Here is a 12,955-nt window from a genome sequence, read left to right as displayed (position 1 = left end):
CTAGTTTTTGACAACGAGAGACCAATTTTTGTGATGTTAGCTGTTTGGTTTTGTAAGCTTGCAGAAGATTATAACGACTATGCTCACAAGGTCTTTTCACAGCACATAGACAATGGTATGGTCAGTAGAATCTCGTTCGGGCAGCCCCCAACGATGGTTGTCTCAAAATAAACACTTATGCACATATTCCCGCAAATGACAAGGCTGGCCTGGGAGTGGTAGTGCACAATCATGAAGGTAAAATTCTTCTGGTAGCTACTAATTAAGAAGGTGCATTGTTCAAGCCCGGAAATTGTTAAAGTAATGGCAATGAGGTATGCTTTAAGTCTTGCAATTCCCATGGGGTACAAGAATGTTTGGGTGGAATCGGATGCTGTGAATATCATCAAGTAGGTGAATTCGAAGGGTATAGGACTCTCTCTAATTTTTATGATTTTTGCTGATATTGTATCGATAGAGCTTGGTTTGATTTTTGTAAGTTCTCTCATGTTTAGCGTTTGTGTAATACCGTGTCACATGTAATTGCTAGGTGGGACATAAATGATCATATGGAATATAAACGTGTGGAGTCGTTTCCCCAAAGTATCACCTTTTTTTTTTTTTTGAAACCATACCATTGCTCCAAAGTATCACCTACTTTGGCTGAAATGGACATTACTTAACATAAATAAAATTCTATATGGTTTCCTAAAAAAAATATTAATCACAGTCTTAATTTTGTTTAATATGTGTATTCTCAATTCTCATAAATCACATTGATTAAAAATTGTAAGAAAGTGCCTTCACAGAAAAAAAAGAAAGTAAGGAATTACAAAAGTTATGGCCATGTTTGGTAAATGGCTTTTTAGTGGCTTTTTGGTTAGCTTTTGGCTTTTGGCTTATGAGGTCAAACAACAAAAAAATATGTTTGGTAATTGGCTTTTTAGCAAGTGAAAAAACTGGCTTTTAAGCCAAATGAAAAAGCTGCTTTGAGTAGCTTTTTTGTTGGCTTTTGGCTTGTTGGCACACAAATTATCTAATAAATAGCCAACTACCAACAATTAATTTACCAAACACTTTTATAAACAGCCAGCTTTAACGGCCAATTTCATAAGCCATTATAAACAACCAAACATACCAGCTGGTCAAACAAGCCAAGTGAATCAGCCAACAGCCAACAGCCAACAGCCAACCGCCAACAAACACTTACCAAACAAGGCTTATATGAAATGAATTAAGAGCGTTGATAATACAGAGATCTGACGGTTGACAATACTCCGTAAATGCTTAAACTTGCTCATACGTTATCAGTTTAGATCTCCTTTGGAGCCTATCACTTATATCCCTCTTTCCTCTCCTCCATTAAAGCGCTTACTCTCAATTCTCCATTGAACCGCCTTCTCTGTTCTCTCTCCTTCATCGAAGCAGTTTTTGAGGTAAGATGTTTTCTTTTTATTTTCTAATTAATCGAATTTCAGTTTTACAATCTAGACTTGATTTTCAGTATAGCCGATTTAGGGTTCTTCTAAGGTGGGTTATTCAACTTTTGGTTATAATTTCTCAAGTTTTGTTTTGAATTACAACGATCGATTTGTTGCTAGAATTTTGCGTTGCTTGTCTTCATCGACTAGATTTTTGTGTGATTTTTGGAACTTAATTTGACAGTTGAGTCAAATTTGATTGCCAATGTGTTGCAGGCTGTTGATTGTCAAATTTCATTGTTTTTTATTTTTTTTATTTATTTTTTATTTTTTTATATACCAGGGCACGTCTTGTCTCAGTGATAGACCTGTTTTTCACTGTGTTGCTGTTTTAATGTTCTGCTTGCTTTGCTTTTAGGTGTTGATCTATGGCTTCCAACTCAGGGAATGATGTGCCCGCAGGTGAGCGCAGTTGTTGGATTCTTATATTATCCTTTCTTTTTTGTTTGTTTTGGATTCGATGTTCGATTGTTCACTTCATTTGCACTCTGCAACTGTTGGATTGTCTGTTTGGAGTCTGCATGTATTCATTACCTAACATCCCATTATCACCCTAGTTTTCACATCTTTTGTGGGCTTGGGATAGGGCTTGGGATATGTGCTTACTCAATGTGTCTTGTGTCAAGTTTAACTTTACAAGTCAAAGAAGTTTTCAACATAATTTTTTTCCTTGTTCAAGGTCTAACTTATTTGCATGCCAAAGGCTATTTCTTTAATTTCTAAACTATAAATGGAGTATCTTTCATTTGGATAGCAAATGAGGAAGGAATGGAATTGGATGGGAAAGAAAGGGAGGGATTAGATTATAAGAAATTGATTATTCCAACAATGGAGAGATTTGGAAGGAAAACTCATTATTCTTCCCTCCTCTTCTGTTCCTTCCCCTTTTTTATCCAAATACACTGTAAATGCTTTTTGTACTTCACTGATTGTAATTTTTGTATACATGAGGTTAATCGCTGAATTGTAGAAATAGTTTTAGGAAGTTATATTATACATGATAAGACAAGCAAACCAAAGGAGGCACTGTGTGACTTCATGAGATTCAAAAGATGTCATCTTTCGTACAGCCATTGCTTCAGGGGAATATTTATCAATTATGATGTAGACATAGAGAGTCGTCAAGGAAAGAAAATCTTCACTTACACTATGTTTGGATAACAATAGTGAAGGGAAAGGGAGGAGAAGGAAAAAGAGGGAAGGGAAAGGGAGGTGAGGGGAGGGAGAATGAGACCTTCCATTTTCCTTTCAAATCTCTCCAACAACGGAGGGATTCGGTTTATTAAAAGTGGAAGGAAAATGGATCCCTCTAGTTCCCCCCCCCCCCCCCCCCCCCCTTCCCTCCTTACATTAGATATCCAAACAAGGGAGGATGCATCCCTCCATTTCTCTCTATCCAAACATAGCGTTAGTTATGATGGGCAGCTGGCTAGAATAAAGTTTATACTTCTTAACCAGATCCACTTTACCATGTACCCGTCTGGATACTTGTAATCAATTATGGAGATTAGGAATTGTTTTTGTTATATTGTCTCTGAATGATACGAAAAAGAGCAAGATTATGAACATAAACAAGTGGGAAAGGATGTGTACGGAATTTTGAAACCTTATGACTGCTTCACATGCTTGATATACAATATTGTTACTATGATGCCCTTTTATCTATATAGCACTTATATTATGGCATTATGCTTATATGTGATTCTTTTCTGGCACACAGGTGCTCAAGAACCCCAGAAGTCCAACCCAGAAGCATCTTCTGAGCAGTCTCAATCAGGACAGACAACATCTTCTCCTGCTCCAGGACCTGGAATGCCCCCAAATCCTTTTGATTTTTCAGCTATGTCAGGCTTGCTCAATGTATATCATCCTATCTTTTTCACAATCCTTTGTCATGTTCAATGAATAACTATAACTCATTGAATGTGATGCACGTCTGTTTTCTAAATCAAGATATCTTTTTGACCTCAACAATTGTAGCTTTTGGTATTGATGTATGGGCCATTACCCTCCCCTGATTATAAAAGAGGTAGTTTTAAAATCAAGTTACTGATCTTAGTACACTATCTCTTGAATGCAGGATCCAAGCATCAAGGAGCTGGCTGAGCAGATAGCGAAAGATCCTGCTTTCAATCAGATGGCTGAGCAATTGCAGCAAACCTTTCAGGGTGGTCCTGCAGTTGAGGAACCACAATTTGACCCCCAGCAGTATTATTCCACTATGCAGCAGGTGATGGAGAATCCTCAGTTTATGGCCATGGCTGAACGTCTTGGTAGCGCTTTGATGCAGGTTTGTTTTCTTTGTCTATTGGAAGTAGTTATTTTCAACGTATTCAAAATCCTGAAATCATCCTGGTTGTGATGATCGATTAGGATCCATCAATGTCTGGCATGCTTGAGAATTTGTCCAATCCAGCCCAAAAAGACCAGCTAGAAGAACGAATGGCACGTATTAAAGAAGATCCTTCTCTGAAACCCATATTGGAAGAGATAGAGACTGGTGGACCTGCTGCCATGATGAGGTTGGGTTTAAAATTTTGTTTCATCATTATGGCTCTTCAACCACCTACATTTGCTATCTTCACGCTGACCATCTTTGGTTCATTTATCTTATTAATATACTTTGGTCATTACAGGTATTGGAATGATAAAGACGTTCTTCAAAAGTTGGGCGAAGCTATGGGTCTAGCAGTCACAGGAGAAGCAGCTACATCCTCTGAGCGTGCTGTGCCTGACGAGTCAGAGGAAGGTGGTAATGAAGAAGATGAGTCTGTTGTTCATCAAACTGCTAGTATTGGCGATGTGGAGGTAAAAATAACCACCATTCTATGTTATTACATATGTATTGGACATGGGTATATATGTCGAAGTGTTGACTTGGATTTTAATATTTTAAGGTCCAGAACTCCAAATACAGTGTTGACTTGGATTTTGTTTTTTAAGGTCCAAATACAGTGTTGACGTAGGTACTTAAGGTACAGAGAAGAGTCCAAGTAACATTGCCACCACCTCTTGCATAAAAGATGAGAGTCTTATTGTAGGTTCTTTATCGGAGGAAATTAACCTTTTAAATTTATAATTCTATTAAGATTGGGGGTGTGATTGAAATATATAAAGCATGAATATGCTTTGATTACATCCAAGGCTCTAAGCTTATGAAGAATAGATAAACCCGTAGCTTTATATGATGAGCCATGGCATGTAGTTGTTAGCATAGAGATGCAGTGCAGTAACTAAGAGTATTTTTTCTGTATCTGTCTAATTCCTCAAATGCCTCTTAGAAGATTGAACGCTGGAATTTTATACCATATGTTTTCAGGGGTTGAAAAAAGCTTTAGCTGCTGGTGCTGACAAAGATGAAGAGGATTCTGAAGGCAGGACAGCATTGCATTTTGCTTGTGGATATGGTGAGGTATGGTAATTCTGCAAGCAAATTTGTCTTAAATCAATTTGTGGTTCTAAATATTAATAAGGTGAAGTGACTGTTACTAGTTTGCTGCTTCTATCTCTGTACTGACTTGTTGGAAAACTTAGAACACTTTGCTGGGGTCTTTCTGATGTGCAATTTAAAGGCGTCTGGCTTGCCTTGGCATTGGTCTGACAGGTTTCTTCTGTTTCAGGTTAAGTGTGCACAAGTTCTTCTCGAGGCAGGAGCTAAAGTGGACGCGTTGGATAAGAACAAAAATACTGCCCTTCACTATGCAGCTGGTTACGGGAGAAAAGAGTGTGTAGCACTTCTCCTGGAGAATGGTGCTGCTGTGTAAGCCCAAACTTGTCTTCTGTCTGATTATTCTATCTTGAGGCTATCTGTTTGTGCAGCTTTTAAGACTACTATTACTTTTGTGCAGTACTCTCCAGAATCTTGATGGGAAGACCCCCATAGATGTTGCCAAATTGAACAATCAACATGAGGTTCTCAAATTGCTGGAGAAAGATGCATTCCTGTGAATGTGATGGCATGTTAGTTGGGGTATAAATGATGTTATGCGATTGGGGAGATTTGTGTGTTGATGAGTGGACTACGTCCCATGGCAAATGGGGTGGGGCTGTTCTACCATTGATAGAACTCCCTCAGTGCCATTGCTGCTGCTCAGCGTGCAGTTAGATGTTTTTTGGTATTTTGTTTCATGTGTTTTCATGTGCGTGCCGTAATTATAGTTCTTTTGTCTCAACTATTCAGACATTTGTTCTTGACCATATCTTATAATTGATATCTTATTAAGCTATTACGTTCCAGTGCATATATTGTTTCGCTTGCTCTTGTAGAGAATGTTGTGTACTTCGTATTTAGACAATTGATTGAGATTCCTAATGTAAGAATTTAATGTCATTCAAGGTTTGTGCTTGATAGGGGTAGTATGCATGCTCAGGGTTTTTTTTTTTTTGTGTGTGTGTGTGTGTGGGAGGAGGGGGGGGGGGGGGGGGGGGGGGGGCGGAGTTGGGGGGCTAATGGGCTATGAAGGAAAAAGTGAGATTTGTTTCGTGTTTAAAGGGATGTGGTTATCAAAATGCCTGGAGGAGGGAGTGACGGATGGGAGATTATAATCAGTTCTAATCTACTGAATGTATATGAAATTTGTTGGAACTGCTTTCATGCTTTTGTATTGGACTTTTCAACATGTAATATATGAACAAAAACTAACTATATGCAATTCATAACATGTAAATTTATTGGTGTTTTCGTTATATATCCTTAATGAGCAACAAATGTTAGATCTCTCAGTCTTTAGAGTTAATTATGCCATGAAACTATCCCAGACTCCTTCCCCCACCCTTGAAACCAAACTATCTTTAATTTCCATTCCCTAGTCCCACCCATAAAACCACCCTAGATTCTCTCCCAACCCCCAAAACCAATCATACGAATATGAATCTGGATATTTGGGCTAGTTTTAGGGGTTGGGGAAGACTGGGGATGATTTTGATAGTAGAGGAAGGGATCTGGAGTGGTTTCATGGTATAATTAACCAGACCAAATTTCACTTATCTGGTTGTTATTAAGGATATATGGTGCATTTTAGTGATAACTCATGGGTGTATGATGTATTTGAAAAAATCAAGGGGTATATGGTGAATAAATAAAAAATTCGGGGGTATATGGTGAAAAAACTGTAAATTTATTAGTAAACTATGTAACTTGAAACAAACTGAGAAAATGACTAAGAAGATTTTTGGCTAATTCTACTTTTCCTTAAATTTTTTTAAATTTTATAATTGCTGTTATTGTATACTGTGTACAAAGTTATCAAGAATACTGCATTATCAATGATCAAATATTTAGGTTGGCAAATGTTAAACTTAAAATTTGAAATTATAAAACCTGTTGATATGAGGTATGTTTAATTTTCCCTTAGCTTTATGTTAGGTCTTCATATTTGTGTGTACATATTAGAAAAAAGCAAAACTATCGTTGTAAAAGTAGTCACTCGACATCTAACAAGTACGAAGTTAGTTTTAGCAAATGAGAGGGAGATAAAATAGTAAGTTAAAGGGAGACAAAACATGCCTAATTAAGAAAGTCACATAGTTAACTGTTAGCATTGCAAGCTAAGTGAGTACAACATATTATTTGTGGTGGTGACTATAAGGCTCAAAACTGGTAACAGAATTAGCAGGACCACCAGCAGCAGCAACAGCGGGAGCACCAACCGCGTCAGAAGCAGTAGCAGCAACGGAAGCATCTTTTAAGTAAGCATTGACAGAGGAAGAGTCCCCAAAATAGGCATGATGATGGTGTGAAGGTGGAGGACCAATGTGAAATACAGGCCCAAAAGCGGCGTACTGATCCATGGCTGCTCTACTGAGCTTGAGGAGGGGCTCACAAGTGCGGATAGAGCCACGTTCCCCCTCCAGCTCCCTGTAACGATGCAGGTAAAGGGTGAGTGGCTCGATGTAGTCGTCGAAACCAAGCTTGCTCATGGCCCACAGTACATCTTCTGCTGTGATTGTCTTACGCTGCTCCCTTTGGCACCTCTCGTTTGCTTCTCCTGTTATGAAGCTAATGTACTCGGACACACACTCCTGCAGTATATATTTGATATGAGAAAACTTATACAGTATATTATTATTATTATTGATATTGAAAGATAGGATGTTAAAAAATGATGACCTGAATGGTTTCCTTGGCATCATCAGAAATTTTGGCATGCGGTGGAAGAATCTTGCGCATGATGCGAATGACATTAGCAATGGGCATAAAGCGATCCTGTTCTCGCACAGTGCACTCATTGTTATCTTGATCAGTTGATGATAAAGAGTGGTTACTACTATTTCCATTCAAGTTATTAAGGTGATTGGTCATGTCATGGGACAACAGTTTTCCGTTGATAGTTGCGCGTATGTGATTCATCTCCCCTGGTACTGCCTCCGTTGAGTGTTTGATTATTTCTATACACATCGATCCATCATCAAAAAAAGAAAAGAAAAGAAAAGAAAATGTACACGGCCTATGGGAATGTAGGGCTGAGTATCATCATATCAAATGGTAGTTTTGGGAATGAGGCATCCACTTTTATAGATTAGTTGGAATTGAATCTAGTTTTAGTTTATAGTTTTATACAAGTATCTAGAGTGAATCAACAAGACCTACCAGATGACCACATACTATACACAACCAGGCCAATCACTCTAAAGTCTAACATAATGTCTTTTAAAAGTAGTCGCAATTGGAGAAATCAAACAAGTTATAGAGATGATGAAGGGGTCTTTATTTAAAGACACATGCCTAACGCAGTGGGAAGATGATTATCAACCATGTCCATACATGCAAGGGGAAAACAGACAAATCAACACAAATCCAAGAATCCTTTGAATTCTCACTTGCATTGTGTCATTTAATGAGGTGAGCAACAAAGAAAACACAATGTCATGACACATCTATTATAAGAGTATATTTTAAGGACATGCCAAAGCTCCTTGCTTTTTTGGGGGTATTCACTTTTCATCCATATAAAACAACTACTCGTATAGTAGTTTGTTACTTTAATTTAGAGCGATCGAGGAGGTTAAATTTGCACTTTGCATGACGGACACGTGTGAGTATAAATGGTAAGAGAAAGAAAACAGTGCATGAAAGACACTTGGGATAAATGAAATGATGATTGTTGAACAACATTTCATCATCTCCATTGGCTCTATACTTATAACATGTACTTAATTAGTATTGTACATACATGAACATGTTGCATGCAATTTTATTGGCCCGCCCTATTGTATGTATGACCAACACATGATTCATCTCCAATATATTATATATGTTTCCTTGCCTTTATTTGCCTCTTTTCTTGTCACTTGTCGTCGTGCTGCCGCGACAACCTCCACTTTTACGGAACTATTATTTGCTTAACTTGTCTACCTAATTAAACTTACTTCTTTGTATTCAGGGTTTACGGATCAGATTTCTTACTCCCTTCGTTTCCATATGATTTTAAAACACCGTTTTTCTTGTTTGGTTTAGTTTATAATTTAATCAAATGAATTCAAATAAATTTAGATAAAATAGGTTTAGATAAGTTTAGAAAGAAAGAAAAAAAAAAAAAAAGGGTTATTGTGGACAAAATTAAATCACGCACAAACCAGACAATCCATACATAATAATCTCTTGTTAGACATATTTAAGAACAAATCATACACAAATTAAATACTCATAAAATTATATATTTTAAACCGAATGAGTTCAATAAACTTAAAAAATTTCAAAACATTATTAAGGTTGTTTGACATGAGTAATTGAGTATACTAATCAGCCAAGTATAGGTCTTGATGTCTTGTTTGTAATACTAGTGTACTGTGTTCAAACTAAACTTGAAGTGAATCTAGAAGCAAGACACTAATGGGTCATTTCCAAAATTGTTTTAAATTGTTATTTACGGAGTAATATTTTTGAAACTTAAAAGTCTTTACTTTTGCAAAAGCTTTTTATTTTACCAAAGCTATAAAAGGAATAATACTAACATAAATAATTCTGAATTGTTGAGATATATATAATTTCAAATTTCAACTAGTATGTATAAACGTAAACAAATAGTACATTAACACGTTGTCTATGAACATAACTATCAATTAATTTAAGTCGACTTGAAGGTGTTGATGAACTTTGGCTCATTTACTCTTTTGTTTTATTTTTGTAAAAAACCTTGAGTTCGAGATTGTTGACCTAGTTAACAAAAGGAGTAGGCAAAATGGGTGATACATGCAATGCAAATATATAAAATGGTTGGTAATTATCAATTTATAAATGCAATAATGAATAATACTGTAATATATAAAAGAATGAAATTAAAATTTTAGTGGAGCAGTAGTAAAAATTAGATTGTGCATGCAAAGTTAAGTTGATTGTCTGAAACGCTAATTATACAACAATTAATATATAAATAAATTGATGAAACAAAAGAAGAAGATAAATTAATAAAAGAATGAAGAAGTAAAGGAAAGAAAAGGTTACCAGAAGAGGTGGTTTTAGGGAGATGGTGAAGCTGTTGTTGTTTGCGGTAACCATGGAAGCCTCCACGATGATCCATATTTATATGCCAAATAAATAATTATTGGAAGGAATTGAAGTAGTCTTAATGTTCCTTAAAATTAAAAAAGGCTACGAACTCTACGAAGAAGTAAGTACAAGAGTATATTCGTAGACCTATCCGATTCCGTACTATGTTAGGGCAGGACTTTATATATAGAGATCGAGGGCAGATGCCGACTCCTCAGACTACTTCCATTCTGCTACTGCTAGATATATACTCATTACTCTGCTAGATACTACGGACTTACGGAGTACGGAATAGATTGTATATTGGAGTATATTGTGTTGGGGATTTTGTGTTTAACAAGGGTCACAAAGAAAGCAAACAAATAGACCGGTAAAATCTTCGAGGCGTAAACGGAATCACTTTCCCAAAAGTATAATTCCGACCCTATACTACAACCGGGTTTCACGGAAATTTACTTAGGAGATACAACGAAGAACAATTGCAATCACAAGTAGGATGATTACAATTAAATGTAGATAAGCCTTTGGATTTATGATGATGATAATAAGTTGCAAAAAGGTTTCAAGAAAAATAAAATTCTGATTATTTTTCTCAAGTCGTCTTCAACATATGTTCCAAGAACATATATATATATATTAAAGCAAAATATCAGCCAAGAGACACCAAATAACTGACGAAACTTGAAGCAAAACTGACAAACCGTCAGTCTCATCCTTCTCTCTGACACGCGCCCGATCGGGCCTGCTCCCGCCCGATCGGGCGGAAATCAACATCCACTCCAGGCGTCTTCTCGCGCCCGATCGGGCGGTGGTGGCCCGATCGGGCGGCTGCCCCAAATTCCAGAAATTCCTTCTCGCGCCCGATAGGGCGGCGGCTGCCCGATCGGGCGGTGAAGAGTTCAATTTCCAGGCCACCCTCGCGCCCGATCGGACGAGCACCACCACGATTGGGCGGCTGACCGGGCGAAGAAAAGGGGCAGCAGACCAGAGTGATTTCCTTTATCAACCTTCAATCAAGTTTATTTGCTTTAATATTCTTTATTAATTATACACAACACCTTTGCCTAAGTAATATAATTAATTAACATGAATTATGTCTCCAATTCTCAAAATTATTCAACATATTGTACATTTTCCACGTCTTTTTCTAATTAATTGACATATTTTGATTTTTAAGACCGTAAATTTTATTTGATTAGTTTTTATTAATAATAGTTATGACAAGATTTACTCCTGTGACCATAGTCAAAGATAGTCGACTACTAAGATAGAAGCTTAAATTATCAATTGTAAACGTGTTACAAGAATTATATATGCCTTTTGCAAAAAAAAAAAAAAAAAAAAAAAAAAAAAAAAAAAAAAAAAAAAAGAAAAATTATATAAGCCAACTTAAAAAAACAAAGATAGTATCTCTAAATGGGGAAGGATGGATGAAATGTGGAGTAATGCAGTGTGCCAAGCTTAGCTTGGTATGTAGTGGGGCCTTCTATCTTTTTGGGAAGGATTATTTGGCATATTTTTAGTTGGCATGCATCTTAATACTTTCAATTCAATGCCGAAAAATAAGCTATTCTCTCTTATTGCATGGTGCACTCCACGTGGCTGAAGGGCTTGAAGCCTGTTAGCTGTTACTAGTACCCCATCTTTATCTTTATATTAAAAGGTTATCCCGGTGATTCCAACATACAACCTTTAATTAGTACTTCCTCCATTATTTTTTACTTGACTCGCTTTGACTTTAATACTATTCACCACTCCTTCTTTGACTGTCTTTTGTGAATAATTTGTAAGGAAAAACATGTTCATGTTGGATATTTTTGAATTCGTCTCAAGAAAACTATCATAATATATAACTTTTATAATTGTTACTTATGGAGAATTAAAGTTATTAATCGTTGAAGTTTTTCATGGGCAAGCGTAATAAAAGAAATATGTCAAGTAAAAAAGAACAGAGGAAGTATAAAATTAAGTATCTTATCATCAAATTACATCATATTTTATGTCAATTTCTGTATGCAAAATATTAATATGTGGTGAATGACCATGTAAATAACAAATTTAATTACAAAGACTCGAGTCATATATTAAAACGTATTTTAATGCAACCCATGTAATGACCCGGCCGGGGCATTGTCGGGGCTCCTAATACTTATTGTTTGTACTAATTTTTTCTTTTGAAATTTAAGATTTATATAAATTAACTTAAATATACTTTGTACAGTATAATTATACGGAGTAGAATTATGTACAAGTCAATAACTAAAATACGGAGTAAGATCTTAGCTTGCTACAAATTAATAATGAGTACTTGTTTAGTGTGGAGTAGTACACAATTACATATATATACAGATATTAATGTTCAAATTAAACATATTGTATTGGAGAAATGGAGACCATCACAAAGAAATAAATAGAGTAAACAGTAAAAGACAGAAAATGAGAAAATAGCAAACACAAATATGCTTCTTTATTCCTTGTACTCCGTATTACTTGTCAACTCTAATTCTAATTCTAATTTAAATTTTGACTAGGGCTATTTATTCACCCATTCACACTGTCTTATTAAACACAATCCCTCTATTCTTCCCCAATTACCGATACCCTATTCCACTTGATGCTACCCAACCTCTTGTAAAAATTAATACTCCTAAATAAATACTCCGTAAGAATTAATACTCCTAAATAAAGTTATTAATTCAAGTACTGAAATATAAACACTTGAAATCCGTAAAAAGTTAAGAAATTATGAAAATATAAACACTAATTACACTAATTTACGCGTGTTTTTGTCATGAATTCCTAATTTGATATAATTTCCAAGAATATATTTAATGCTTATATATAGCCCTTAGGGCTACATATAGCATTACCCCTTTTTTATTTTTTTTAATTTTTTACTCAATTGATGGAAGAATGGCTACTGTTGCAAATGTACGTAGCGGTAGCATCATGTCGACTATATCTTAGAACGATTTCCTTAAAAATTGCTTTAATGTAATTAATTTCC

The 12,955-nt window shown here is 35.9% G+C and overlaps 2 protein-coding genes across 2 annotated transcripts; one reads left to right on the top strand and one right to left on the bottom strand.

Moving 5' to 3' along the window:
• Window positions 1–1,270: 1,270 nt before the first annotated feature.
• Window positions 1,271–5,689, top strand: LOC145636506 (ankyrin repeat domain-containing protein 2B-like). Its single transcript, XM_081688080.1, has 9 exons — window positions 1,271–1,415; window positions 1,819–1,862; window positions 3,181–3,320; window positions 3,541–3,750; window positions 3,834–3,982; window positions 4,097–4,268; window positions 4,780–4,872; window positions 5,081–5,220; window positions 5,309–5,689. Exons 2-9 carry the CDS (start codon window positions 1,829–1,831, stop codon window positions 5,406–5,408), a joined length of 1,038 nt encoding a protein of 345 aa, XP_081544206.1. The 5' UTR covers window positions 1,271–1,415; window positions 1,819–1,828; the 3' UTR covers window positions 5,409–5,689.
• Window positions 5,690–6,947: 1,258 nt separating this feature from the next.
• On the bottom strand, window positions 6,948–8,071 carry LOC145635456 (nuclear transcription factor Y subunit B-6-like). Its single transcript, XM_081686737.1, has 2 exons — window positions 7,570–8,071; window positions 6,948–7,481 (listed from the first exon to the last, which is right to left on the bottom strand). Exons 1-2 carry the CDS (start codon window positions 7,855–7,857, stop codon window positions 7,026–7,028), a joined length of 744 nt encoding a protein of 247 aa, XP_081542863.1. The 5' UTR covers window positions 7,858–8,071; the 3' UTR covers window positions 6,948–7,025.
• Between the last annotated feature and the right edge of the window lie 4,884 nt (window positions 8,072–12,955).

The sequence above is a fragment of the Chenopodium album genome, chromosome 6 (assembly GCF_948465745.1).
Source record: "Chenopodium album chromosome 6, dcCheAlbu1.1, whole genome shotgun sequence".
NCBI lineage: Eukaryota > Viridiplantae > Streptophyta > Magnoliopsida > Caryophyllales > Amaranthaceae > Chenopodium > Chenopodium album.
Note: the sequence above shows the minus strand (reverse complement) of the source record. Positions and strands in the feature narration are given on the sequence as shown.

What these genes read in the sequence shown, in the direction of transcription:
- LOC145635456 (XM_081686737.1), bottom strand. Translation starts at nt 7,857, where the DNA reads ATGTGTATAGAAATAATCAAACACTCAACGGAGGCAGTACCAGGGGAG. An exon ending in ATGCCAAGGAAACCATTCAG is followed by an intron (nt 7,482 to 7,569) that starts GTCATCATTTTT and finishes TATATACTGCAG; the next exon opens with GAGTGTGTGTCCGAGTACAT.
- LOC145636506 (XM_081688080.1), top strand. Translation starts at nt 1,829, where the DNA reads ATGGCTTCCAACTCAGGGAATGATGTGCCCGCAG. An exon ending in GGACCTGCTGCCATGATGAG is followed by an intron (nt 3,983 to 4,096) that starts GTTGGGTTTAAA and finishes TGGTCATTACAG; the next exon opens with GTATTGGAATGATAAAGACG. An exon ending in CTGGAGAATGGTGCTGCTGT is followed by an intron (nt 5,221 to 5,308) that starts GTAAGCCCAAAC and finishes ACTTTTGTGCAG; the next exon opens with TACTCTCCAGAATCTTGATG.